The 25,478-nt window shown below is 44.1% G+C and overlaps 1 protein-coding gene across 1 annotated transcript in view; it reads right to left on the reverse strand.

The window, feature by feature from the left end:
• Positions 1-24,081, reverse strand: part of RNF32 (ring finger protein 32) — a 37,808-nt gene extending 13,727 nt beyond the window's left edge. Inside the window, exons 1-6 of the mRNA XM_032305795.1 lie at positions 24,004-24,081; positions 22,506-22,770; positions 18,749-18,891; positions 10,529-10,561; positions 9,858-9,982; positions 9,572-9,680 (exon numbers count right to left, since the gene is read on the reverse strand). Of these exons, the coding sequence (XP_032161686.1) occupies positions 9,572-9,680; positions 9,858-9,982; positions 10,529-10,561; positions 18,749-18,891; positions 22,506-22,770; positions 24,004-24,081 (753 nt within the window). The remainder of the gene's footprint in view (positions 1-9,571; positions 9,681-9,857; positions 9,983-10,528; positions 10,562-18,748; positions 18,892-22,505; positions 22,771-24,003) is intronic.
• Between the last annotated feature and the right edge of the window lie 1,397 nt (positions 24,082-25,478).

Consider the following 25,478-nt stretch of genomic DNA (forward strand, 5'->3'; position numbering starts at 1 on the left):
TTTGCATTCTCGTAAGGCAGGCCCAGCGGTGACGGCCTCCTCAGACCTGTTTGTCTGGGAACACCTTTATTCGTCCTTCGCTTCTGAAGCCCACCTTTGCCAGAGAGTGTGGTCAGTTGAAATTTCTCCTTCCAGCACTCTGAGTACTTTGTCCCTCTCTACCCTGGCTGGCCACGTCTCTGCTGGGAAATATGCCTATGGGTGTTCCCCCGTGAGTGTGGGATATTTTTCTCTTGCTGCTTTTAAGGTTCTTTGGTTTTTGAGTTTTATTATAATATATTTTGGGAAGATCTCTATTTTTTAAAGATTTTACTAGTTGAGAGAGAGCGAGAGTACACACGTGTGGGGGAGGGGCAGAGGGAGAAGGAGAAGCAGACTCCTCGCTGAGCAGGGAAGCTGGCGCCAGCAGGGCTCATTCCCAGGACCCCAGGATCATGACCTGAGCCGAAGGCAGACGCTTAACTGAGCCACCTAGGCGCCCTGGGGGAGATCTCTTTAAATTGAGTTTGTTTGGTGACTCCGAGCTCCATAAACTTTGCTCTCCAAATTTCTCACTGATTCGGGCCGTTCTTAGCCATGATTTCTTTTGACCAGCTTTCTGCCCCTCCCTCTCTCCTCTGAGACTCCAATTCACAGACTGTTTCCTTGGATAGTATCACAAAGGTCACATATGCTTTCTTCACTCTTGTTCATTCTTTTTTCTTTGTTTGCCTTTGACTGGATAATTTCCAAGTTCCTTTCTTCTAATTCACAGGTTCTTCCCTCTGCCCGATCCGTTCTGACGGAGATGCCATCTCTGCTCTTAGGCTCCAGGACTTCTTTGGTTCTTTGTTGTTATTTCTATTGAGCTTGTCACTTTTCTCACGTATTATTTTCCTGATTCCGTCAAATGTGTCTTTTTGTTTTCCTGCACCTGAGCTTTCTTCAAATGCCTGTTTCGAATTCTTCACCAGGCTGTAGCTTGCCATGTCTTTGCTTGGTGACTAGGAGGCTGCCGAGACCCTTTGGTGGTATCATATTGTCCTGATTTTCACGTTTTTTTCAGTCCAGCGTTGCTGTCACCAAACCAAAGTAACCGTGGCCTCCGATGTCTTTACTGAGTAGCGTCAGGAGAGATGTCCTTTCTGTCAGCCCCGTATGGGTTCTGAGGCTTTCTCAGACCTCCTATGGATACTCCTGCTCCATGTCGTGCTCCTCTTATGGCAGAATTCTTACGCTTGTGTGCCTTCTCTGGACTCTGCGTCACGCCAGGCCAGGTGCCGATGGCCTCCCTTAGACTTTCCCTAGGGTGATGGTGAAGCTCCAGTCTGTGTTCTCCCCCCGGCCCCCAGATGCAGGCTGGCTCTCTGCATGTGCTTCCTGGCCATCGCCATCAGGAGTGAGCACAGAGAACCAGCCACAGGGTGTGGGTGAGTGAGGCACATATGGCTCTGGGGCCACGTGGGGGGATCCACAGGTGAAGCACCTCCCCTGGGGCTTCTTGATGGAGGCTGCAACAGTCAGTAGGGTCCTTGTGTTTTTCATGCCCTCAGGAGTCCTATCTGCTGCTCTTCCAGTTTCTTCCCACCCCCGGTCACACAGCTCATGGCTCAGTATGCTGGATGGAAGGACGAGTCCCTTTGGTATGTCCCACACAGCCCAAGAAGCTGGGTGCTCACTCACAAGCTCTCACGTTCCCCTGCAGGAGAAATCATGGCCAAGAAGATCTCTCTTGGGCCCGAGCTGTGCCTCCTTGGTGGAGGGGTGACATGGGTAAAGTGTAAGTCTTCTGGCCCTCTCCAAGGGCGTTGTGGAGGTTTCCTTTGGAAACCTGGACTTCACATAGTCTCTCTTGGATGTGGGTGATTGTCTGAGGCAGTGCTCTCCAGGGGCTCACAGACTGTGGCCAAGAGGGACTAGCGCACCTCAGGGTCCACAGGCACCGAGGTGTGTGTCCCTATTACTGGACACATGGTTGGGTGAGACTCCTGACTCGCTTGCTCGGTGGTGCTGGAACCCACAGTTCCCACAGAGGCGCTCTTACCTGTGGTTGGATGCCAGACTGTCGTTGCTGGAGGAGGGTGTGGATATGAGTGAGGAACATTTTATTTGGCCACGCTGCTAATGTCAACCCCAGAAAACATTTTTTTCCTGATCAGAGTTTTTACGTCCCTTTATTTTTAGGTGTTAATTATTACAAAAGGATCCTATTCCACTGCACTTTGTATCTGATTCTTGTTGCTCTATAGGAAAAAATTATTGCATGTTTACCTTGAATTGGAATATCTAAATTCTAGTAACTCTTCAAATGACTTTATTGATTTAAAATCCATGTATATAGATAACATATGTACTAAATATTATATAATACAAACACACACACATGGTATTTTGTTTTCTTGTATTATTGCATTGGCAAGGATTGGCCAAAGTGTGATAATAGATAACCTATTTTGCATCTTTAGGGTTTCAGTATCTAAAAAATATGTTTTTAGTTTCTGATATATGGTCTTTACTGTGATAAGGAAATGTCACTTTAGCTTGAGATTGCTGTCATTACTAAGAATGGCTGTTTAGATTTAGATTGAGACGATTTAATATAATTTTTCTCATTTTTATATATTTGTGTTTCCTATTTTGATAGGAGGTAAATAATTTCAGATTTAAGAGCATGAATTTGCATACAAGTCTTATCATTTTAAAACGATTTCCACATCTGTGGTTATGCCTTCCATTCTGTGTGTCTACATTGTTTTATCTTTTTTAACCCTGGTGAGACTTTATCTTGTACTTGGTAGTTTTCCAATCACTGAAAAAATAGTCACTTCTAGTTTCTCTTTCCTGAAATACCAGCTATTGGCTTCACTTACTGGTTTTACTTTTATCCTAATAAATTACTTCTTTTATCTTTATACTTTCTACTTCCTACACTTAAAAGTTCTTTAGTGTTTAAATAGCTTTCTGACTTAAATGGTTAGTTCATTATTTTTCATCTTTCTTGTTTAATAATAAATGTGCTTAATCCTAGTGGCCCCTAAATACAGCGTTAGCTACACACCATAGAACTCTAGTGTGTTCACTGTCACAAGCGCCAGGACAGAATGTAACTTAGACTCTGAATTTCCTGATGTGTTTTAATACTCCTTTATTTTATTGTGATTTTCTATTTTTTCACGGCTTTTGCCTTTTTTTTTTTTAAAGATTTTATTTATTTGAGAGAGAGAGAGAGAAAGCATGAGTGGAGGGGAAGGCTAGAGGGAGAGGGAGAAGCAGACTCCATGGTAAGCAGGGACCCTGATGTGGGGCTCGATCCCAGGACCCTGGGATCCTGACTTGAGCCGAAGGCAGATGTTTAACCAACTGAGCCACCCATGTGCTCTGTGATTTTCTATTTATTTGCATTTGCATCATTTATTTATTATTATTATTTTTTTATTTTTATTTTTATTTTATTTTTTAATTTATTTGACAGAGAGAGATCACAAGTAGGCAGAGAGGCAGGCAGAGAGAGAGAGAGAAGAGGAGCAGGCTCCCTGATGAGCAGAGAGCCTGATGCGGGACTCGATCCCAGAACCCTGAGATCATGACCTGAGCCGAAGGCAGCGGCTTAACCCACTGAGCCACCCAGGCGCCCGCATCATTTATTTTTGAGCATGCCTTTATATAAGGCATTTTTATTTCATTTGATTCAAATGTTTCTCTCATAAGCAGCTATTAGTGGACTTTCAATGTAATTCAAGTTTGTTATTTAATAAGGAAATTCATCTCAATCATGTTTGCTGTAATTACTATTATAGTTTAACCCTATCATGATACTTGTCTACTTATTATTCTTTCTTGTTGCCTTTTCTTGGAAATCTTTTACTACCCCCACGTATACATCTAACTTGGTCTTTACGATGGCTGTGTAGTAATCACTGTGCGGATGTTCCTTGGTGGCGGACTCTGGCTGTTTCTGGTTCTTTCTCTTTTATAATCATTGCAATAGTGAACGAGTCATGGATGCGTCTCAGCATACGTGTATAGCTGTAGGGTGACTTCTAGAGATGGCTCAGAGAACTGTCAGCCAGAAGGATGTACATTCTTTGTCCTACCAATGTCTTATAAGAATGTCCATTTAGCGCTTTTTCTCATCAGTACTAGAAAATTATCATCACATTTTCCAGTTCTTGCAATCTAATAGGTGAACAGTAAGAACAGGTTCTTACTTTTGTTTAGTTGTTTTTGTTTTTGTTTTTTTAAATTATGAGGATATTCCTCATTTTGGATTTACTTGATCACATGCTTTCTTGATTGGGTTCAGGTTAAGCATTTTTGGCATGAAAGTATAAAGGTGATGTTTTGTTCTAGTACACTCTGTGCACATTAGGAGCATGTGGTATCAACTTGTGCAGTTATTGGTAATTTTGATCATTAGGTTGAGATGTCTGTTGGACCTTTCTGATGTAAAGGCTTCTCATACCCTTTGCAAATTATACATAATCTGTGGGTCGATGATTTGAGACTTTGTGAATATCCTGTTCCTCCACCGTCTTTTACCCAGTAGTTCATGGTAGTGTGATTTGTCCACATGGTCTGGATGCATCTGTACTAGGTAATGTGGCATTCAGTAGCTTCGTTCAGTGATTTTCAGATTTCTCTAAAATTATACATTAAAATTGTAGATTAACTGGTCTATTTTCTAGACTATGCCAGCAGGAGAGTTTGAAAAAGGTAGGAAAAAGATCATTAAATTACAAGAGCCATACCGTAAATGACTAAGAACTGGACTAAGAAAGGATAGCCTCTGGGCTCTGACCACATAGACACTCAGACACACAGCTGACTGCCCCCTCTGCAGTCTTGCTTTTCACAGTGTCGGTTACCCACTGCGAACCGTGGTCCTGGAGCAGACGACCCTCCCCTTACACACTGTCAGAAGGTTGGTGTAGCCTAATGCTGTGTCACTCCCTCCCTTCATCTCCTCACGGGGCATTTTGTCATCTCACATCATCACAAGAAGGATGGGTGCAGGTGGGTGCAGGACGATATATTGAGGGAGAGAGACAGAGAGAAACAGAGTCATATAACTTTTATTATAGTGTGCTGTTTTACATTTTTATAATTGTTCTGTCTTATTATTTGTTGTGGTTCATTTCTTACTGTGCCTAATTTATAAACTGAACTTTATCCTGGGTGTGTAGGTAGAGAAAAAATGCAGTATATATAGGGTTTGGTACCATCTGCAATTTCAGGCATCCACTGAGGCTCATGGAGCACACCCCCAGGGTTAAGGGCAGACAGATGTGTACCCATATGGGCAACCAGAAACAATGACAAGAGTACCTACTACTCGTATACTATCTGACAGTAAATGCTGTCATTATTTATTTATTTATTTATTTAGGGCAAGAGTGGGAGTTGGGGGGAAGGGCGGAGGGAAAGGGAGAGAGGGAGGCTTAAGCAGGCTCCATTCGCAACATGGAGCCCAGTGTGAGGTTTGATCTTAGGCCCCTGAGATCATGGCCTGAGTTGAAGTCAAGAGTCAGATGCTTAACCAACTGAGCCACCCAGCTGCCCCTCTCTTTACTTACTCAAAATGAGGTTTGGCAATCCTAAAATTTGTATGGAACCACAGAAGACCCTGAATAGCCAAAGCAATTTTGAAAAAGAAGAGTGAAGCTGGAGGCATCGTGATTCCAGACTTCAAGCTGTATTGCAAAGCTGTAGTGTTCAAAACAGGATGGTACTGGCACAAAAATAGACACATAGATCAATAGGACAGAATAGAAAACCCAGAAATAAATGCACAATTATGTGGTCAAACAATCTTCAATAAAGCAGGAAAGACTATCCAGTGGGAAAAAGACCATCTCTTCAACAAATGGTGTTGGGAAAACTGGACAGCTAAGTGCAGAAGAATGAAACTGGCCCATTTCTTACACCATGCATAAGAATAAATTCAAAATGGATTAAAGACCTAAATATGAGACTTGAAACCACAAGAAATCCTTGAAGAGAATTCAGTCAGTAATTTCTCTGATGTTGGCCATAGCAGCTTTTTCTAGATAGGTTTCCTGAAGAAACAAAAGCAAAGATAAACTATTGGGACTCCCATCAAAATAAAAAGCTTCTGCCCAGTGCAGGAAACAGTCAACACTGCAGTGACCCTATGATGAAGTAATCACACTCCTGGATATTTACCCCAAAATACGAAAACACTAATTCAAAGGGATACTTGCACCCCTATGTTTAGTGCAGCACTATTTACAATAGCTAAACTATGGACGCCAACCCAAGTGTCCATCGACGGACGAATGGAGAAAGAAGATGTGGTGTGTGTGTACATACAGTGGAATACTACACAGCCATCAAAAATAACGAACCCTTGCCATTTGCAATAACATGGATGGAGCTAGAGTGTATTATGCAAGTGAAATCAGTCCGTCAGAAAAGGACAAATACCACATGATCTCACTCATGTGCAATTTAAGACAAAACAAATGAGCAAAGGGGAAAAAATGAGTGACACAAACCAAGAAACAGACTCTTAACTCTAGAGAACAAATTGCTGGTCACTGGAGGGGAGGTGGAGGGAAGGTGTGTTACAGAGGTGGTGGGATTAAAGAGGGCACTGGTGGTGATGTGCACTGATGCGCACTGCTGTATGCAAGTGCTGAGTCGCTCAATTCTGTACCTGACGCTGATATCACACTGTAGGTTAATCAACTGGATTTAAAAAAATAAAATGAGGTTTGGGTTTATAGATTTCAATGTTTATGGCCAAATGGGACAAGTGAGTAGAGTGAGGAATGAAGAAACTGAAGTGAACATTTAGGAACGTAGCAGAGAGAGCTGTGGATTATCGATTTAATTAACAGATAGCTGAAGCAGTTATAAAGTGCTTGTTTGTTCAACAAATTGAGTATGACAGTAAATCAGCACTTTTGGGGAAGAATGATCTGAATTACAGTGTGTGTCTTTGTATGCATGTGCATATTTGTGTGTTTGTGTCTGGGTATAGATGTATAATCATTTGAGTCTCACAACTCTGCTTTATGTGAAAGCAGAGTGTAGCCTGTATTTTAAAAAATTATAATAAGATGATATATGCAAATGAAAAAAATTTACACACACAGGTAAAATGACTATCATCTGTAATTAAAATTTTGTAAGAGAAAAAAATTAATAATTTCTGATTTGAAAGCCAAGAGAGTATTACATTAGAATTACTAAGAGTAATAATAATAATGTATCAGAATTCCTGTCAGACCCAGGAGAGAGGCGAGCACGAGGAAAACACAGGAGAAGGATGACAGCCCACCATGGACAGAGTCGCTCCCTGCCTGGAGGGTGAGCCCCCCTTGAGAGGGAGGACGGGACAGACGGCCCTAAGACCGCCTCAGCGCGGGGAGTGGCACTGAGGACCCCCGCCTAGGCTGAATCCCTTGTCTTGGCCTACAGACGGGGGCTTTTTGAAACCGGATGCAAAGGTCCGAGCGGAGGGGAGGACGGAGGGCAGTCCACTGCTCTCTAAGCTCTTAGAGCAGAGGCTCACATTTCCAGGCAGTTCGCAGCAGTTTAGCCGATCTGTTGTTGCTTCTGTCAAACGGATGGTGCTGAACAAAGCCAAGCTTTTCTCTTAAGGGAGGGGGGCTTTCACTAGGACTCTGTCCTTGTTCCTCACATATCCTGTGCTCCCCAATTCATGCCACAAGGTACACGAACGGCTCAGAAAACAGAGTTTTTCTTACTCACAAGTAGAATGGCAGATTCTCTCCATAGCCTCTGCTCTGCCCCTGCCTCCTCTTGGGCAACCAGCGGGCTGCTGTGGATGCTGCCCCTGCCGGAGCCGCCCCATGCCTGTGCCCGCGGGGGGGACCCCCTCCTGCAGAGTTGCGCCGCACCTGTGGCTTCTCCCCCTGCACTCGGGCTGCCCTTGCCGCACGGGCTCATCTCCAGCAGTGGTTACGTCTCCTTGTCTTCAGGATATTCAGGATTTTAGGGTTATTGGTTCCTATATCGCATTTAATGTCTTTCTCTCGAGGGTAGCTAAGTGTATTTTATTAATTAAATCTGAGTTTAATGACATCATAATCAGTCGAGTTCCCGATTTTCTTTTGCACTCACTGCCTGGACCAACTACTTGAGTGATCAGGAAGGGCCCCGGGACAGTTCGGTGTCATCTCGTTTGAGGGTCGAGCCTAAATGCACTTGGTTTCAGGATCCCTACACAGTCCTGGGCTCTCTGGAGAAGTCCCCCAGCCAGGGCACAAACAAGCTGGCGAGGTTACGCGACACACAGAGACACGCACCTTGGGTGAGAAGGCCGGACGGGGAGTCTGTGAAAGCCTGACGCTTCTGGTGGACGTCGGCCTCTGCCCCGGGGCACAGGGCCGCCGTCCCTCGGGCCTCGCATGCTAACGGACCAGGGATCTCCTTACACAGTAAAGGGTAATCTACATCACTCGTTACTCCCAACGCGAGTGCAGGCTCACAAAGCAGGTGTAGGAAGAGCTAAATAAACGTGTAAGGGACACTTCCATAAAGACGCGGCAGGGAAGTGCGACGGTGAGTTCCATCTTTGCGATTTAAAGCTACCGTGATGTCAGAACGCCAGAGCCTCATCCAGTGCTGTCCCCGGCAGCAGGGGCTGTGACCACATCTGAAGCGGTCACCGTGAGGACGAGCTCGGACAACACCGGACGGAAGAGCGGCACATCTCATGGCCTACTGGGCGTTAGTCCTAGAGCAGCGCTGGGGCTTCAGGTCATGACTGCCCTGTTACAGCTGAGCCCGGAGGCTGTGCCCGGAGCCACCAGCTGGTGGGACGGGCTGAGGCTGGAACCCAGGCTAGCTGGCTCCTCTGCTCTACCCCGCCTTGTGGGGTACAAGGGTGGAAAACTGGTAAGCCAAAAATAAACATGAAAGCTAAAAAGTTGGGGCACCCGGGTGGCTCAGTGGGTTAAGGCTCTGCCTTTGGCTCAGATCATGATCTCAGGCTCCTGGGATCAAGCCCCGCATCGGGCTCTCTGCTCAGCGGGGAGCCTGCTTCCCCCCCATCCCCTGCCTGTCTCTCGGCCTGCTTGTGATCTCCATCAAATAAATAAAATCTTAAAAAAAAAAAAGCTAAAAAGCTATTCAAAGAAAGGGTAGAAACCGAGGTTATTTATTTCTGAAACTCACATTTTGGTGACCCCATGAGGCCCAATGAGACACTTGGTAAAACTGTAGCACAGTGGGAGCTCTATTTTTCTAAATAAAACATTTTAACCTGCAGCTCAGGGGATGTGAAAACTTAAGCTTTATCCATTCCTTCCTCTGAAGAGATTATTTAAGCAAGTGTCATGAAACAGCCAAACCAAAGTTGCTTTGAATTGAACCTTCTTTCAATTTTAGGATGTTTATGATTTAACTAGAAAAGGAAACCTAGAAGTATTTTACTGCCTGGGTTGGAAATCCAGGTGGGATGGGGTTTTAGCAGCTTCTCAAGCATCTGTAAAAGGCCTGCAAACGAAGTGAGTCTCTGGGCTTCACCGCCTCGGTGGGCCTCCCTGACCCCAGTGAACCACTGGTGGGCACAGTACCAGGAGAATCAAGGCCCTGGACTTACCTTTTCTTCAAAGAATTTTCTCCTCAACTTGGCATCTGTGGGAGGTACCTTTCTCCTCAGGTCTTGGTACCACTTCCTGACCACGTGTCCCCTCCAGCAGGCTTGGATCCTGGAACACAGATGTTTGACATGACTCACTCAGGATGGCCTTGACAGGTATTTCAAAACAGGGGGGAGGCCCAGGGGAGGCAGTGGCCAAGGAGGGAGGCAAAACCCCTCCTTCCCTGAGAATGAGTCACCAGCTGGCGCCACAGCTGTTGTGGGGAGGGGGACGGACCCTTCCTACCTGGTGGCACACTTTATTTTGAATAGCCGGGCTCCGTCGTGAATCACTCTGGTTTGATACTGGTTCTTTCTACAGAGAGGGCAGGTTTTTTTATTTGTGAACTTTTCAAAAGCCTGGAGGCATGCCTGAAGAAGAACATTTCACTTAAAATTTTATGAGCAATTACTTATAAATAACATTCCTACTCCTAATGTAATTATAGTGTTCTTTTCGCTCATCATTATGAGACAGTCCGGTTTGGATTATGAAGGGAAGACGTTTCATCAGATGTTAACACCTTCCTCATGAAACTTGTTCCAGAATGAAATTTTACAAGAACATGCATGCACATACATCAAAAACTTCTGAAAATCACTTGTGTCAAGACAGATGAGCCCAGTATAGACGGCTACCATGCAGTCAGGACACAGGGAGCTGGCGGCCACTCACTGTGAGGAATGTTAGTAACAGCACTGTGTTACACAAGCACGTGTGGTTCTTTTGTCACTTAAAATTCATGATTTTCAAAACAATGAATTATTCTGTAGCCTAAAGTCAGATTTCTAACTCCGAGTGGTGATTATGGATAAAATAAGTGGTTCATCTTGGGAAACTTTCAATGAGTAAGAGCTACGCGGCTGGCACCCTGCTCACTCTACTGGGGCAGGGGGGAGGGGGCGGGAGTCACTTACTCTGTGAAACACATGTGAACATGAAAGCAGCACCTGTGCATGAGAAGACAAAAAATGTTTGAAGTTTAAATTAGTGCTAAAAGAGCAGCAGCATAAATGCATTAATTAAAAGAAATATTCTGAATGCTTAAAAGGTAGGCTGTGTTGTTTCTTTGAAAAATTAAAAAAGCAGATTAATAACCTTGATATTTCTAATATTTAGCATTTAAGTTGAGCACAGCACAGGCATATAATTCAACAAGAAAGACTAAGTTAACGACAGTCTGAAACATCAAACACACGTGTCTGCTAGTAAGCGTCACAGCTTCTGAAACAGGTGTATTCCCTGGGTAGATCCTGAGAAAGGAAGCAAGCTGGGGTGTGTGTTGGGGAGGCCCAGCCCACACCAGGGTGTTGGGGGAAGGGGGTGCAGAGGGAGGGGACGGGCATCTCTGTGCAGGGCTTTGTTCAGCTGAGCTGCAGTCCTGGAGTGCTTAGCATTGCAGCTCATTGACTGGGACGCTTAAACAGAGTTCCAGAAATAAGTCCAGAGACGCTGGAATCATCTCTTCTTTCTCAAATGTGGGGAAAGTATGCTCACAAGAAAATGTCACCTCTCTGTGGCCCAGAGTCCCCACCACACAGTGATACTCTAGGCTGTAGGATGAGGAGGAAGGTGTGTGGTTCTCCCAGAAGAACTGGGGGATGAGAGCAGGATACCAGTGCGGAAGGAGCCCACGAGGGGGCTGGTCTTCTGGCCACTGGCTTCTCTTCTCTCCAGTGTGTGGGGCCAAGAGAAGAGACGGCGGGCAAGACTCTTGGGGATGACTGAAGTCTCAGACACATTTGATGTGATTACTGATTCAATTTCTTTGCTGGTTATGGGTCTGTTGAAATTTTCTATTTCTTCCTGTTTCCATTTTGATAGTTTGTAGGTTTCTAGGGATTTGTTCACTTCTTTCAGATTGCCAGTTTTTTGGCATATAATTTTTCACAATATTCTCTTAGGGTTGTTTGTATTTCTGTGCTGTTGGTTGCAATCACTCCTCTTTCATTTATGATTTTGTTTATTTGGGACCTTCCTCTTTCTTTTTGGTAAGTCTGGCTGGGGGGTTTATCAGTTTTATTAATTCTTTCAAAAACCATCTCTTAGTTTCATTGGTCTGCTGTTTGTTTCTAAATTGTTTATTTTTGCTCTAATCTTTATTATTTCCCTTCTGCTGGTTATTGGATTTATTTGCTTTTCCTTTTCTAGCTCCTCTCAGTGTAGGGTTAAGTTTCTCTTCTTTTTTTTTAAATTTAAATTTTACTTAGTTAACATACAGTGCAATACTCAGTGATTTATCACTTATGTACAACACCCAGTGCTCATCACAGTAAGTGCCCTCCTTAATACCCTTCACCCATCTATCCCATCCTCCCCTCCACCTCCCTCCATGAACCCTCAGTTTGTTCTCTATGGTTAAGAATCTCTTAGGGTTTATCTCTCTCTCACCCTTCCCCTCTTTCCCATATATTCATCTGTTTTCTTTCTTAAAGTCCACATATGAGCGAGATCATATGGTATTGGTCTTTCTCCGACTTACTTACTTAGCATAATATATTCTAGCTCCATCCATGTCATTGTGAATGGCAAGATTTCATTCTTTGTGATAACTGGGTAATATTCCGTGTCTCTGTGTGTGTGTACATTTTTTTTATCCAGTCATCAGTTGATGGACATTTGGGCTCTCTCCATAGTTTGGCTATTGTTGATAATGCTGCTATAAACATTGGGCTGTATGTACCCCTTCAAGTCTGTATTTTTGTGTCCTTTGGATAAATACCTAGTAAATCAATTGTTGGGTCATGAGGTAGTTCTATTTTTAGCTCTTTTGAGGAACCTCCATATTGTTTTCCGAGTGGCTGTACCAGTTTGCATTCCCACTAACAGTGCAAAAGCATTCCCCTTTCTCCACATCCTCTCCAACACCTGCTGTTTCTTTTGTTAATTTTAGCCATTCTGACAGGTATGAGGTAGTATCTCATTGTACTTTTGATTTGTTTCCCTGTTGCAGAGTAATATGGAGCATTTTTTCATGTGTCTGTTGGCTATTTGTTTGTCTTCTTTGCAGAAATGCCTGTTCATATCTTATGCCCATTTCTTGATTGGATTATTTGTTTTTCAGGTGTTGGGTTTGATACATTCTTCATAGATTTTGGATACTAAACCTTTATCTGATATATTGTTTGCAAATATCTTCTCCTATTCCATAGGCTGTCTTTTAGTTTTGTTGATTTTCCTTTGCTTTTTACCTTGATGAGGTCCCAATGATTCTTGCTTCTTGAGGTAGGCCTGTATTGCAATATACCTTCATCTTGGGCCTGCCTTTGATGTATCCCAAAGGTTTTGGAATGTAATATTTTCATTTTCACTTCCTTCTATGTATTTTAAAATTTCTTTCATTTCCTGGTTAATTCATTCAGTCTTCAGTAGGTTGTTCTTTGACCTCCATGCATTCGTGGTCTTCCCAATTTTTTTCTTGTGGTTCACTTCAAGTTTCATAGCACTGTGGCCTGAAAATATGCATGGTATGATCTTGATCTTTTTGTGCTTGTTTAGGGCTGATTGTGACTCAGTATGTGATCTATTCTGGAGAATGTTCCATGTGCACTTCAAAGGAATGTGTATTCTGTTGCTTTAAGATGAAATGTTCTGAATATATCTTTTAAATCCAGCTGGTCTAGTGTGTCAGTCAAAGCCATTGTTTTCTCATTTTTCTGCTTAGCTGATCTGTCCATTTCTGTAAGTGGGGTGTTGAAGTCCCCTACTATTATTATATTACCAGTTTTCTTGTTTATTATTATTATTATTATTGCTATATTTTGAGATATGCACGAGCAGGGCAGAGAGGAGTAGAGGGAGAGGGAAAGGGAGGGAGAGAGAATCCATGCTGGGCATGGAATCTGATGTGGGGCTTGATCTCACAACCCTGAGATTGTGACCTGAACTGAAATCAAGAGTTGGATGCCTAACCAACTGAGCCACCCAAGTGTCCTTCTTTATGTTTATTATTAATTGATTTATATATTTGGGTGCTCCTAAGTTGGGGGACATAAATATTTACTTACCATTATTAGAGCTTCTTGATGGGTAGACCCCTTAATTATGATAAAATGCTCTTCTTCCATCTCTTGTTATGGTCTTCATTTTAAGATTTAGTTTGTCTGGGTTGTCTGGGTGGCTTAGTCAAACATCTGCCTTTGGGTCAGTTCATGATCTCAGGGTACAGGGATCAAGCCCCACGTCAGGCTCCCTGCTCAGCAGTGAATCTGCTTTTCCCTCTTTCCTTGTCCCCCCACCTCACCCCCTGCATGTGAACACACTCTCTCTCTCAAATAAATAAATGAATATATAAATAAGTATGACCATTCTGGCTTTCTTTTGACATCCATTAGCATGGTAGATGATTCTCTGTCCCCTCACTTTCAATCTGTATGTGTCTTTAGGTCTAAAATGAGTCTCTTATAAGCAGCATATCTTGTTTTTTAAGCTGTTCTGATACCCTGTGTCTTTTTATTGGAGTATTTAGTCCATTTACATTCAGAGTGATTATTGAAAGATACGAATTTAGTGCCATTGTGTTACCTGTAGAGTTGGTGTTTCTGGTGATGATCTCTGTTCCTTTCTAGTCTTTGTTGCTTTTGGTCTCTCAACACCCCCAACTCAAAGAGTCCCCCTTAATATTTCTTGCAGGGCTGGTCAAATGGTCATGAGCTCCTTTTTGTTTGGGAAACTTTTAGTCTCTCCTTCTATTCCACATTAGAGCCTTGCTGGATAAAGTATTCTTGGCTGCATATTTTTCCCATTTGACATGTTGAATATTCCCTTCTGCTCTGTTCTGGCTTGCCAAGTTTCTGTGAACAGATCTGCTGTGAACCTTATCTGTTTTCCCTTACAGGTTAAGGACTTTTTTCCCCCTTGCTGCCTTCAGGATTGTTTCCTTGTCTGTGTATTTTGTGAATTTGACTGTGATATATGTCTTGGCGATGGCCAACTTTTGTTGAATTTTATAGGAATTCTCTGTACTTCTTGGATTTTGATGTCTGTATCCTCCCCCAGATTAGGGAAGTTTTCAGCTCTACTTTGCTCAAATAAACCTGTCCTTTTATCTCTCTCATCTTCTGGGATGCCTAAGATACGAATGTTGTTGCATTTTAATAAGTTGCTAAGTTCCTTAAGTCTACCTTGATGATCCATTACCTTTCTTTTCCTCTTCTTTTGAGCTTTATTACTTTCCATAATTTTATTTTCTATGTGACTGATTTGTTCCTCTGGTTCATCTATCCTCGTTTTATGGCATCCATTTGGGTTTGCACCTCAGTTATAGCATTTTACCTTTCATCCTGACTGGATTTTAGTTCTTTTATCTCTGCAGTAAGGATTTATCTAGAGTCTTCTATCCTTTTTTTCAAGCCCAGCTAATATCCTTAAAATTGTTGTTTTAAGTTCTAGTTTAGACATCTTACTTATATCTGTATTGATTAAATCCCTGGCCATATTATCAATAATAGCCAAACTAGGGAAAGAGCCCAAAACGTCCACCAACTGGTGAATGGATAGAGAAGATGTGGTGTATCTATATCTATACCTAAGAGAATATAGATACAGCCATCAAAAAGAATGGCCATCAGCCATCAAAAAGCACGAGGTCTTACTATAAATATGCAGTGATGTGAATGGAGTTATATTATGCAAAGTGAAAAAAGAGAAAGACAAATATCATATGGTTTCACTCATCTGTGGAATTTAAGAAACAATACAGGTGAACATATGGGAGGGAGAAGTGAAAAAAGAGAGAGGAAAACAAACCTTAAGAGACTCTTAAAGATAGAGAACAAACTGAGTGCTGATGGAGGAATGGGTGGGGGATGGGCTGAATGGGTGATGGGCATTAAGGAGGGCTCTTTTCATGCTGAGCGTTGGGTATTGTATGTTAAGTGATGAATCACTGAATTCTACTCCTCAAACCAATATTTCAGCGTATGTTAGATAATTAGATTTAAGTAAAAATTTGAAGAACAGAAAGTCATGTACATACACATATACACAAATACACACACACATATTAAAAATTAAAAAGATAAAAAGTTAAAAAATTGAAAAATAAAAATATATCATATTTTTATATAAGGCTTACATATAATATATATTTTATATATAATAATTTCATATATAACATTTTATATTATATAATATATAAATATATTTATATATTTTATATAATTTTTATACATAAAATAAATATATATTTTATATATTTTTTATAAACTATTTTAAATATTTTATAAATTACATATATATTTATTATAAATATATATTATTTATTATAATAAATATATTTCATTATGTATAAATATATGTATGTTATATATTTATTATATATTATAAAATATTTCATATATTTTTATTTTGTATATGTTATATATAATATTTATATTTATATTAATATTTTTTATAAATATAAAAAATATTAAAAGAAAGCTAAATCCTATTTCCCCTTAATTAAGCTTTGCTGTACTCTATGATCAGCCGACTTGGTAACTGCAAGGTGTTTGTACTGGCCTTCTGGGGCAGGAGCTTGTTGCACTGATTCTCAGATGGGCTTGTGCTAGTGCAAACGCACTGCGGGGCACAGGGGGCAGGGCTTGGTGTAAGCCGCTCCTCTCCACTCGGCTGCACTGTGCTGCCCCCTGAGGTGTTTCATCGTTGATGGGTGGGATGAACATGGCAGGCCGTGCTCTCTAGCCCCAGACCGGAAGGTTCTTGCTCCCCCTCACTCTTCGGGGAGCCCCTACAGAAGGGCAACCAGTCACCCCTCTTGTGTTCCCAGCTTTCCTCAGATCCCTACCTTTACCCTCTGCCTGTGTCCAACCTGTTTTATCCCAGGCGGGACTGGGTTTTATAACGCCACAATTTTAGGGACTCCTGGGGCATGGAACCATGCTGTTCCTCTGGGGGAGTGTGTCACTATGCTTTTGCCATTTGCCTGGACCATGCCAGGAAAGTGGTCGCAGGACCCACAGCAGTGCAGAGTTTATGGTGAGGTGGAGCAGAGAGCCGGCACCCTGACGTGGCCTGCAGGCAGAGTCCCTGCTCCTGTGCCTGCAAAGAGCGAAGCACGTTGATGCCACCGGTTTTTCTCGCAATCCAGGCTAACCTCAGACTACCCTATCCACTCCTGGGTCCACCCGGCTGACCCTCCTGAGCATGTTTAAGCCAGGCATGACCCCGGCGGTGGCAGACATCTAAAACGTGAGACTTTGTCAGATATCGCACTCTGCTCTGTATAATCCGTTGTGGTGGTCTCTGCAAACAGGGCTCCTTTCCTGCTGCAGTACCCACAGTGGTAGCTCTCTCAGACCAACTCTCTGAACCTCCTACCTTCCGGCTGCTTTTCTACTTACAGACTTGCGGTTTTGTTCTCTCGGTCCTCAGACTGATTTCTTGGGTGTTCAGAATGATTTGATAATTATCTAGCTGTGTTTGAGGGACAAGGCAACCTTAGGCTCCCCCTAGTCTTCCTCCATCTTAACTCTTCTCCTCATACTTTCTAGAATAGTCTTTGGGTGTTTTATCAATAGATATTTGATTATCTGTACTGAATAACTTTGTACTTCCATATATTTAAAGTATTAAACTTTTACATGTCCATAAATGTTCGATTTTGGCAAACATTCTCTGAGATAACAATGAATGATTAAATCGTGCTAAATGCACTAAGGATGTCCTAGAAGTTGGGATTAGACTCCAGCTGACCATGCAAACATTTCCCAAGCCACCCCGCTGTGGATTGCTAGACTTATTTCCCCATCTGTTAAATGGGTACAGTGCTTCCCTTAGTGATGCGCAAGAATTACTGGAGTCCGAAGTACTGAAATCATCAAATGCTGAGGAAATGCCAACTACTGGGTACAAGGAAAGGAAAACCAAGCACAACAACAATAACGAGCTAAAGATGCAAAATAAACACAAGCGTCTATATCTATAACGAAATGGAAATAAGAATTTAGTAAGAAATGTATAAAAAACAGAATAGAGGAAATGGTAGGGATGATGTACCCTGAGCCCCCTGCTGCCCTGCTTCTGATACTCCATGTAAGTTTTCATCCGTCATTCAACAGTCGGGCTCAATACTTACAGCACAGTCAAAAAAGAGGTTGCTGGGGCCGGAATGACTCCGTGTGGGTCTATTAACTCTTGCTACACTAAAATACTAAATTATACTTGATGATGATTCTGTGGTTTAAGGGTTAACATTTTACTAAAATACCTAGCTTTCATATATGTAAGATTAGGTCTTGATAGAACACTGGAATACAATAAGTATACCTAAAATAACTTGTAAAATCAAATTAGCGAAGAACAAACGTTTTTATGACTGTGAACTAACTTGTTAACGATGAAACTCATTAAAACAAATTAAGTTTGAGAGTTAAGTGTCAGGTAGAGAGTAAAGCTGGAGGTTTCCCAGGCTATGAATTTTAGAGGGCCTGCTTTGACTCTGTTTGCTGTTTTTTTTTTTTTTTTCCCAGCAAATGTCCAAGTGCCTGCTCTATAGGAATCACAATGCTGCATACATGGGAAACTGCTGTAGGGCGGCCACTAGCTTAAAATAAAACACAAAATTCTAGCAGTGGAAGTGTCCCTAACTGCCAGGAGATGACAACAGATTAGGCAGATATAGTATGTACAGGGAAACCTTTGATCAAGATTGATTGCATTTTATCTATTATGTCATCAACCTTCTTGTGGTAAAGTTTCACGAATAAAGATTATTAAAAGATTTTACTTGAAGATTCTTACACAAATTCTTTGGAGATATGTGAGCCTAGTTTTTCATTTCTTTTATCATTTCAATTCACAAAACAACTTAAAATTTCCATTTGCTTTCATTCTTCCTGGCCTGGCCTCTTCTTAGTGGTGCCTCCAGTCCCTCCTCAGCTATTTCCAGCCAGCGGAATGGAAGCATTCCTTTTGTATGAACTTTATACTTGAGAGTATCATTTGGTAAATAAACAAAACTGTTTGATGAGGGTGTTTAGCTCTTTCTTACACATAGATTTTAATTAATGGAAAAGAAAACGTGAAAGTATTTGAGGTCACATAGGCAGAAGAAACTAGAAAAATGAAACCTGGGATCTTGGGCTCCAGCTCAGTCTAGTTCCCAAGCCTGCTTATCTGATCTTCAGGCTACACACCTGGGGGCGAAGTTCAAATTCTTCTTTGCATATTGGGCACGGCTGCACAGAGTCCCCTTGCAGGATGGATCTTTGTTTCACTTTTTCCCATTCATCTGAGGATAGTGGTGGTGGTGGAGGTTCAAAGAGGCCCAGCTTCTGTGCTAAAGTTAAAACAATACGAAACAGAAGTTGCAATCTATTTAGAGTATAGAACTCAGATACAGTTTAATGATATTATTGTGTAAACAAATTTGAAAGCAAAATATACCATGTACTTCCACTGAATGTTGAATGCTAATCCTCCATGGTGTATAGAAGTCAATGGTAATAATACCTCCATTTGTGGCTTATGCTTTTATTTATGAAGGATTCCCCACACCTATATCGTGTTCACAATATCCTCTATGGGAGGCAGGACTGCTATCCAGTTTTAAGAAAGAAAATTTGAAGAATACTAAGTTTTCACATGTATTGGCCAAAGGTTCTCGCTGTTCACCTAATTTGTCTTTCAGGCTTCAGTGTTGTCTTCTGTCAGTTTAGTTTAGTTTAGTTTTGCCACCAGTGACCTTCACAGAATGAGTGTCTGTCAGGTTCTTCTCTTGCTAAAAATTCTTACAATGTATAATTATTGTCAGGATCAATTCCTTACTTCAGCAATATTTGAGAGCCCACCATGCGTCTCCTCTGCGTCAAGCATAGGTTACGTCCCAGTAGGAGCTGCCGCAGCTGGGGCACAGTGCTGGCAGGGTGCGAGAACCAATATCCACCCCCCACACCACCCCCAAATGAGGGAATGGGTAAAGTGCCACCCTATGGGCTCTCTTCAGATAGAAAGGGAAGTGTTACATCTACAAAACAAGAACAGGAAGTTGTACTAGGAACATTCAAAGTACAAAAAAGAGCTCTTAAAAATCAAAAATCTTATAGAAATGTGAAAACTCAAATACTGGAAGAGAAAGTTAAAGTAATCTCATAGAAAGTAGGAAGATGAGATAAAGCAGGAGACAGAAGATAAGAAAACTAAAGGACCAGACTAGGAGGCCTGACATCTGAAAGACAGACATTCCGTAAAGAAAACAGAAAATCAAGAGTAAAGATCTTAAAATAGCCTAAAACATTTCCCACAAGAGGAAGTGAGTTTTTAGTTTGAGAGGCCCCAGGAAGGCCCAGAACAAGGGATTCACACCAAATCCCACCATTGTGAAATATCACAGCTGTAGGGACAAAAAGCAGATTTCAAAGTTTTGTGTGTGAGAGACATAACAGGTCTCAAAAAGGGTCAGAAGTCAGAATTAGATCAGACTTACCACCACCAACACAGACACAAGGAGGCAAATCTTTCAAAATTCTGAGAAGGACTCCCATACTGAAATTCTTTATTAGCTATCAATGGACTATGATAGGATGAAGCTATCTTTGTGTCCATACGCTCTTCTGGACTGTTTTCCGGGAAGCTGCTGGAGGAGTGGCTTCACCCCAATGAAGGCATAAACAAAAAGGGGAAGCTGTGCGATCAGAGAGAGAGGAACTAATGCCAGGAGAACCAAAGGGTATTAGCCCACAGGGTGAGGCCAAGAAGACATCCAAGGCTACTGGCTCTGTGCCAGCCCCACAGAGCAACTGGGCCATAGGGGAGCAAAGTAATGGGAGGTTTTAGAAGGAATGCCTCCACAAAGATGAAAACGGAAGATCACCCAATCTGTTTTAGTATATGGAAGAATATACTTCTGAGATCTTGGGGATTGAATTTGGGGCATTTTTATGCCAGCTATTAAGACATATTACAGAACTGTTATGAATTAAAACAGTAAAATCCTGACATAGAAACAGAAGCCCCTAATCATACATTCTGACTCTTCCTCCCTCTCTTGCATGAACTTGGAAAACTTGGGAAAGGCAAAATGTGGTGCTGCTGGTCAACCAAGAATGGATAGAGAATGGTTTTAGGGAAAAATCTAATGGAAATTTTCTATCAGTTGGTTTTGCAAATACTGTATGCAAAGTAAACTGTGATCAGGTCTAAATGTGAAAGGCAAACTGTAAAAGTAAATAAAATGTGGTTTTGAAAATGTTTGTGATCTCAGAATGGGTAAGGATTTCTTAAATCACCCAAAGCATAAACAATAAAGAGAAAAAGTAATCAGAATGAAAGTTTTATTCAATATAAAATAACACCTAAAATTAAAAGACTGTGCCAGACTAAGAGGTCTCAGTGGCTCCATCATCAAGGGATTAGTATGTAGAGTACATAAAGAGCTCCACGAAATCAGCAAGAAGAGACCTGAGTGCAATACAATGTATCGAGAATAACGAAGAGCATATGGTTCAACAGTTACTGGTAGCTGATATGCATAATAGTGAAAAATTACTTTTTCACAAAGAGCTCCTGGAAAAATAACTCATTTACTCTTTTTAACCTCACTCTTTTTCCAAATTAGGAAGTTCTTGCTGATGTCTAATTTAAACCTTTCCTGCTAAACTGACTATGACGATCATCTAGTTGGTTGTCTCCATAAATTATATATGCACAAGAGACCCACTACATGACTGTGTCACATTCTTCCCAGCGTCTGCATGTTCTTGGGCTGTGCCATTTCCTAGGAGACAAATAGCACTGTCTGCAGGGCAACGGGAAGTTATGAGTGTCCACTGGACTTGCTGCAGCCACAGGCTCCCCTTACACCGTGCAGCAGCCCGCGGCTTCCCTGGGCTTCCTGCAGCCATCACACTTGCATGAGGGCACAGCGCCCCCCGACAAACCTAGTTTCCATGCCCAGCATCGTGTAAAAATCTTTTCTATTTCTAAATTTACAGTTTAAAATAATTTGAGACTTGCAAAAGGTTGTAAAGCCAGTATAAGGAATCCTCATGGGCCTGTTACCCACTTTTCCCAAATGTTAGTATTTTCATATCCCTTAGTTCAGTGATCAAGGTGAGAAAATTAATGTTGATCTAACACTGGCAATTAATCTGTACTCCTTACTGGATTTCATTCTTGTCTCATGGAGGTCCTTTTTTTGGACTCAGATTACACATAGCACTCAGTTGTCATGTCCCCTTTGTCCCTTGTATCTGGGACAGTTTCTCCTCATTTGCTTTCCTTGACTTGATACTTTTGAAGAGTACTGGCCAGGAAGTTATGTAGTGTCTCCATCAGTTTGGGGGAGTCTGATATTTCGTGATTAAATTCAGATATGCATGTTGGGAAGAATACCCCGGAGGGGATGGTGCGCCTTTCTCAGAGCATGAGATCGGGGGACATGTCAGCATGTGTTCCTTTGGTGATGGCACTTGGGTCACATGGTCAGGGTGCCGCTCGCACCGGGTCCCCAGTAGTTGGTGGCTGTGCTTCCATCTGCGGTGCATGAGCACGCTGGGAGGCCGTGCCTGCACCCTGTGTCTCAGCAGCCACTGATGCTTGTTCTTACTGTGCTGTTGGCCAGATGGGGATTTTCTATTTCTGGCCCCATCTATGTATTTATCAGTTGTCATTCCACTGTAAGAGAGAACTTTTTCCTTTCCATTATTGATTGATTAACTTCCACCCATGTGGATTAGTGGATATTTATTGTATTCTACTATTTTTATTTTTATGTAGTTCTATCTTTACTTTCTTGCTCATATCATCCCCATCATTTTTAAACTTTAGTACATACATTCTTTCTGTAAGATTATAAATTAGAATCATTTCTGTTCCAGGAAAAGTCATAGTATTAATCTCAACTAGATTCCTTAGCTCTAATAAGCCAAAATATGAATGAGAAGATTAACTCACCTAAAGTTAATGGTGGTGGTTTTGGATCAAGAACATATTCTTTTTCTGGATCTTCCACTTTAGGGCCTTGTATAGTTTTCTTAAGTCCAGTATCTATTATTGCTTTTGTGTTTCTTTTTAGAGATTTGGATTTGTTCTCTGTCTTTTGTACCTTTGTCTTAGAGTGATCTGCTATTGAAAGATTTCGAAGTTGAAGATCATGTAAAATGTGATCTTGTAAAGCAACTGCGGTGACTGCTAAGTTATCTTGTTTAGATGAATGACCCTAAAAATTAGGGAAAAAAGCCTTATTTATGGAACATTTTATAATGTATCATTTGGAAGAAACCTTAAGCTTTAGTACTCAATCTGGGTGAGATACTAGACCCAATGTAATGGTGCAGGATGCTTGACCCACGTTACGGAAGTGTGGGAAAGCCCAGTCTCCTCATTTATGTTGGTGACATAGTAATGTCTTTTCATCTGTTTGCAACGGTCTTAAATATAATATGAATTAATTCATTATGACCTATAAAAGCTGTGCATGCCTGAACACATTCTGCTTTACTACAATTAAATTAGACTCTAGGCAAAATCTTGCTTCCGTAATATGAAAGGGAATCCTGCGTTTAAGTATGCGCTCTTTTGGCAAAAACTTAACACAGAATAAAACTGCTGGGCGCCTATGACATGCTTGCAGTCGGTACTATGGTGGATAGTTCCTCACTGGAGCGAGCTCTGCAATTATATTTTTATACTTTCAAACAGCGGAATTAAAATGCATGAAGCACTGGGTGTTACAGGCAAGCAATGAATCACGGAACACTACGTCAAAAACTAATGATGTACTGTATGGTGACTAACAATGGGAAAAAATAAAGTACAATGAAAATACAAGAAAAGTCATGAGTAAAACAGTGTTTATTTAAAAAAATTTTAAAATTTAAATTCAATTGATTAGCACATAGCGTAGCATTAGTTTCCGAGGCAGAAGTCGGTGACTCATCGGTTGTACACAACACCCGGTGCTCATGACCTCGTGCCCTCCTTAACGCCCGTTCCCCAGGTACCCTAGCCCCCCCAACCCTGTTTATTTCCTATGATTAAGAGTCTCTTACGGTTTGTCTCCCTGATTTTATCTTGTATTTTTCCCTCCCTTCCCCTTTGATCCTTAACTTGCACATATGAGTGAAATCCTAGGAGAACCTCTTTCTCTGATTGACTTATTTCGCTTAGCCTAATGCCCTCCAGTTCCATGCACGTGACCGCAGAGGGCAAGACTCACTGAAAACACTGTTTTCCAACAGGATCCTGTACCTTGTGTTTTGACATGCTGCGTCGGCGCACTTGCTCCTCGGCTCTACCGAGTCCGATCGTCCGTCCCAGTCCTTTAGTTCTCCGTCTGCGGAAACGGGGCAACCGAAGTCCCAGTCAGAGAGCGCGGCACCGCCTCTTCCGGCCCGCGGGGAGGGTCCGTTTGAGGGTCCGCGGGACCCGGGGAGGCCCCGAGAGCACGGACCTGGGCCACACGGCGGCACTCACGCCAGCAGGGACGGGTGGGGCCCCGCCGGCCGCGGTGCAGCGGCCGGAGGAACATCCGTACAGTGTCATCCAATGTCACGCGTAAACACGCACCACACCGGAGACCGGCAAGACCGGAGCAGAGCGCAGCGAAGGGCCTCTCCGGGAGATTTTACTCGCGCGCGCCCGGAGAGGGCAGCGAGCGCCGCGCCCGCTCCGCCGCGGGACCCCGGACGACGACCTGGGCCGGAGGCACCCGCTGCCCCGACGGAGCCCCGCGCCGCGCGTCAGGGAGAGGACACGGACCGCGGGTCGCGCAGGTCAGACGAGCGGTTCGGGACACACGACACTGGGGGACGGAGCGGCCTGCACACGGCCGTGGGGAACCGCGCGCCCTGGCCGCCGGCGGTGGGTCTGCGACGCGCAGGACAGGCCGCGGGAACGACCGGGCGTCCCGCCCCGCTCTGGCTGCGCCCGACACAGGCCGCCTCGGACCGCCAGCCGCGGCCCCGGACACAGCGCGACGCCGCAGTCGCCGCGGACACCCGCCGGCCTCCGGGTCCCGAGAATCCCGCGGCGCCTGGGCTCCGGGTCCGTTCGGCCTCCGGCGGGAGCAGCGCCCGAAGCCAACAGCCGGGGCCGCGGGGAGCGCGAGACGCGGCCGTCAGGGCCAGGGGGACCCGGACGCGCCTGGGGGACGACCCGGGCCTCCGGCCGCGGCGGGCCGCACACTCGGCGGCGGCGAACACAGCCGGGCGTCCCGCGCAGGAGCCCGCGTCCTCGCCGCGCTCGCGGTCCCTTCCGGCCTCAGGGCGCGTGTGACCAGCCTCCGCCGTGTCCTCGGGCCGGCGCCGACCGCACGTGGGACGCGGTGCCCAGACCGCCGGGGGCCCTTCCAGAACCTTCCTTCCGCGCCCGGCCGCCAGGGCTCACGGCCCGCCGGGCGCTCCCGCCCGGGCCGCAGATCCCCGCCGGGAGCTCCGACAGCTTTGGCCCGTCACGCCCGCCGCGTCCCGACGGCTCGGGTGGGGGTGGGGCTCGGGCTCGCGTCAGGTCCTCGTGTCGCGTGGCCGTCGGCCGCGCCCGTCCTCGCGCAGGGGGCGGAGCCGTTGTCGGGGGCGGAGCCGTTGTCGGGGGCGGAGCCGTCGGCCGCGCCAGTCCTCGCGCAGGGGGCGGAGCCGTTGTCGGGGGGGGGGGGGGGAGCCGCCGGGGGAGGCGGTGGCTTCCGGTGCGTAGCGACCCGCGGTGAAGCGCGCCCGGGCTCGGTAGCGACGGCGACCACCGGCGGCCGCCCCGTCGCGGTGGCCCTCCCCGGTGTCTGGACCGGCCGCCCCAAGCGGGCAGCGCGCCCGGATTCCCACGCTCTCCGGGGCCCCTACCTGGGGGCGCCGCCCGGTCACCACGTCGGGACACCGTCCCCGCCTCTGCGCCCTCGCGAGAGCGGTCCCGATGAGCCCGCGGTGCTGCGGACCG

The sequence above is a fragment of the Mustela erminea genome, chromosome 11 (genome assembly GCF_009829155.1).
Source record: "Mustela erminea isolate mMusErm1 chromosome 11, mMusErm1.Pri, whole genome shotgun sequence".
Lineage (NCBI taxonomy): Eukaryota > Metazoa > Chordata > Mammalia > Carnivora > Mustelidae > Mustela > Mustela erminea.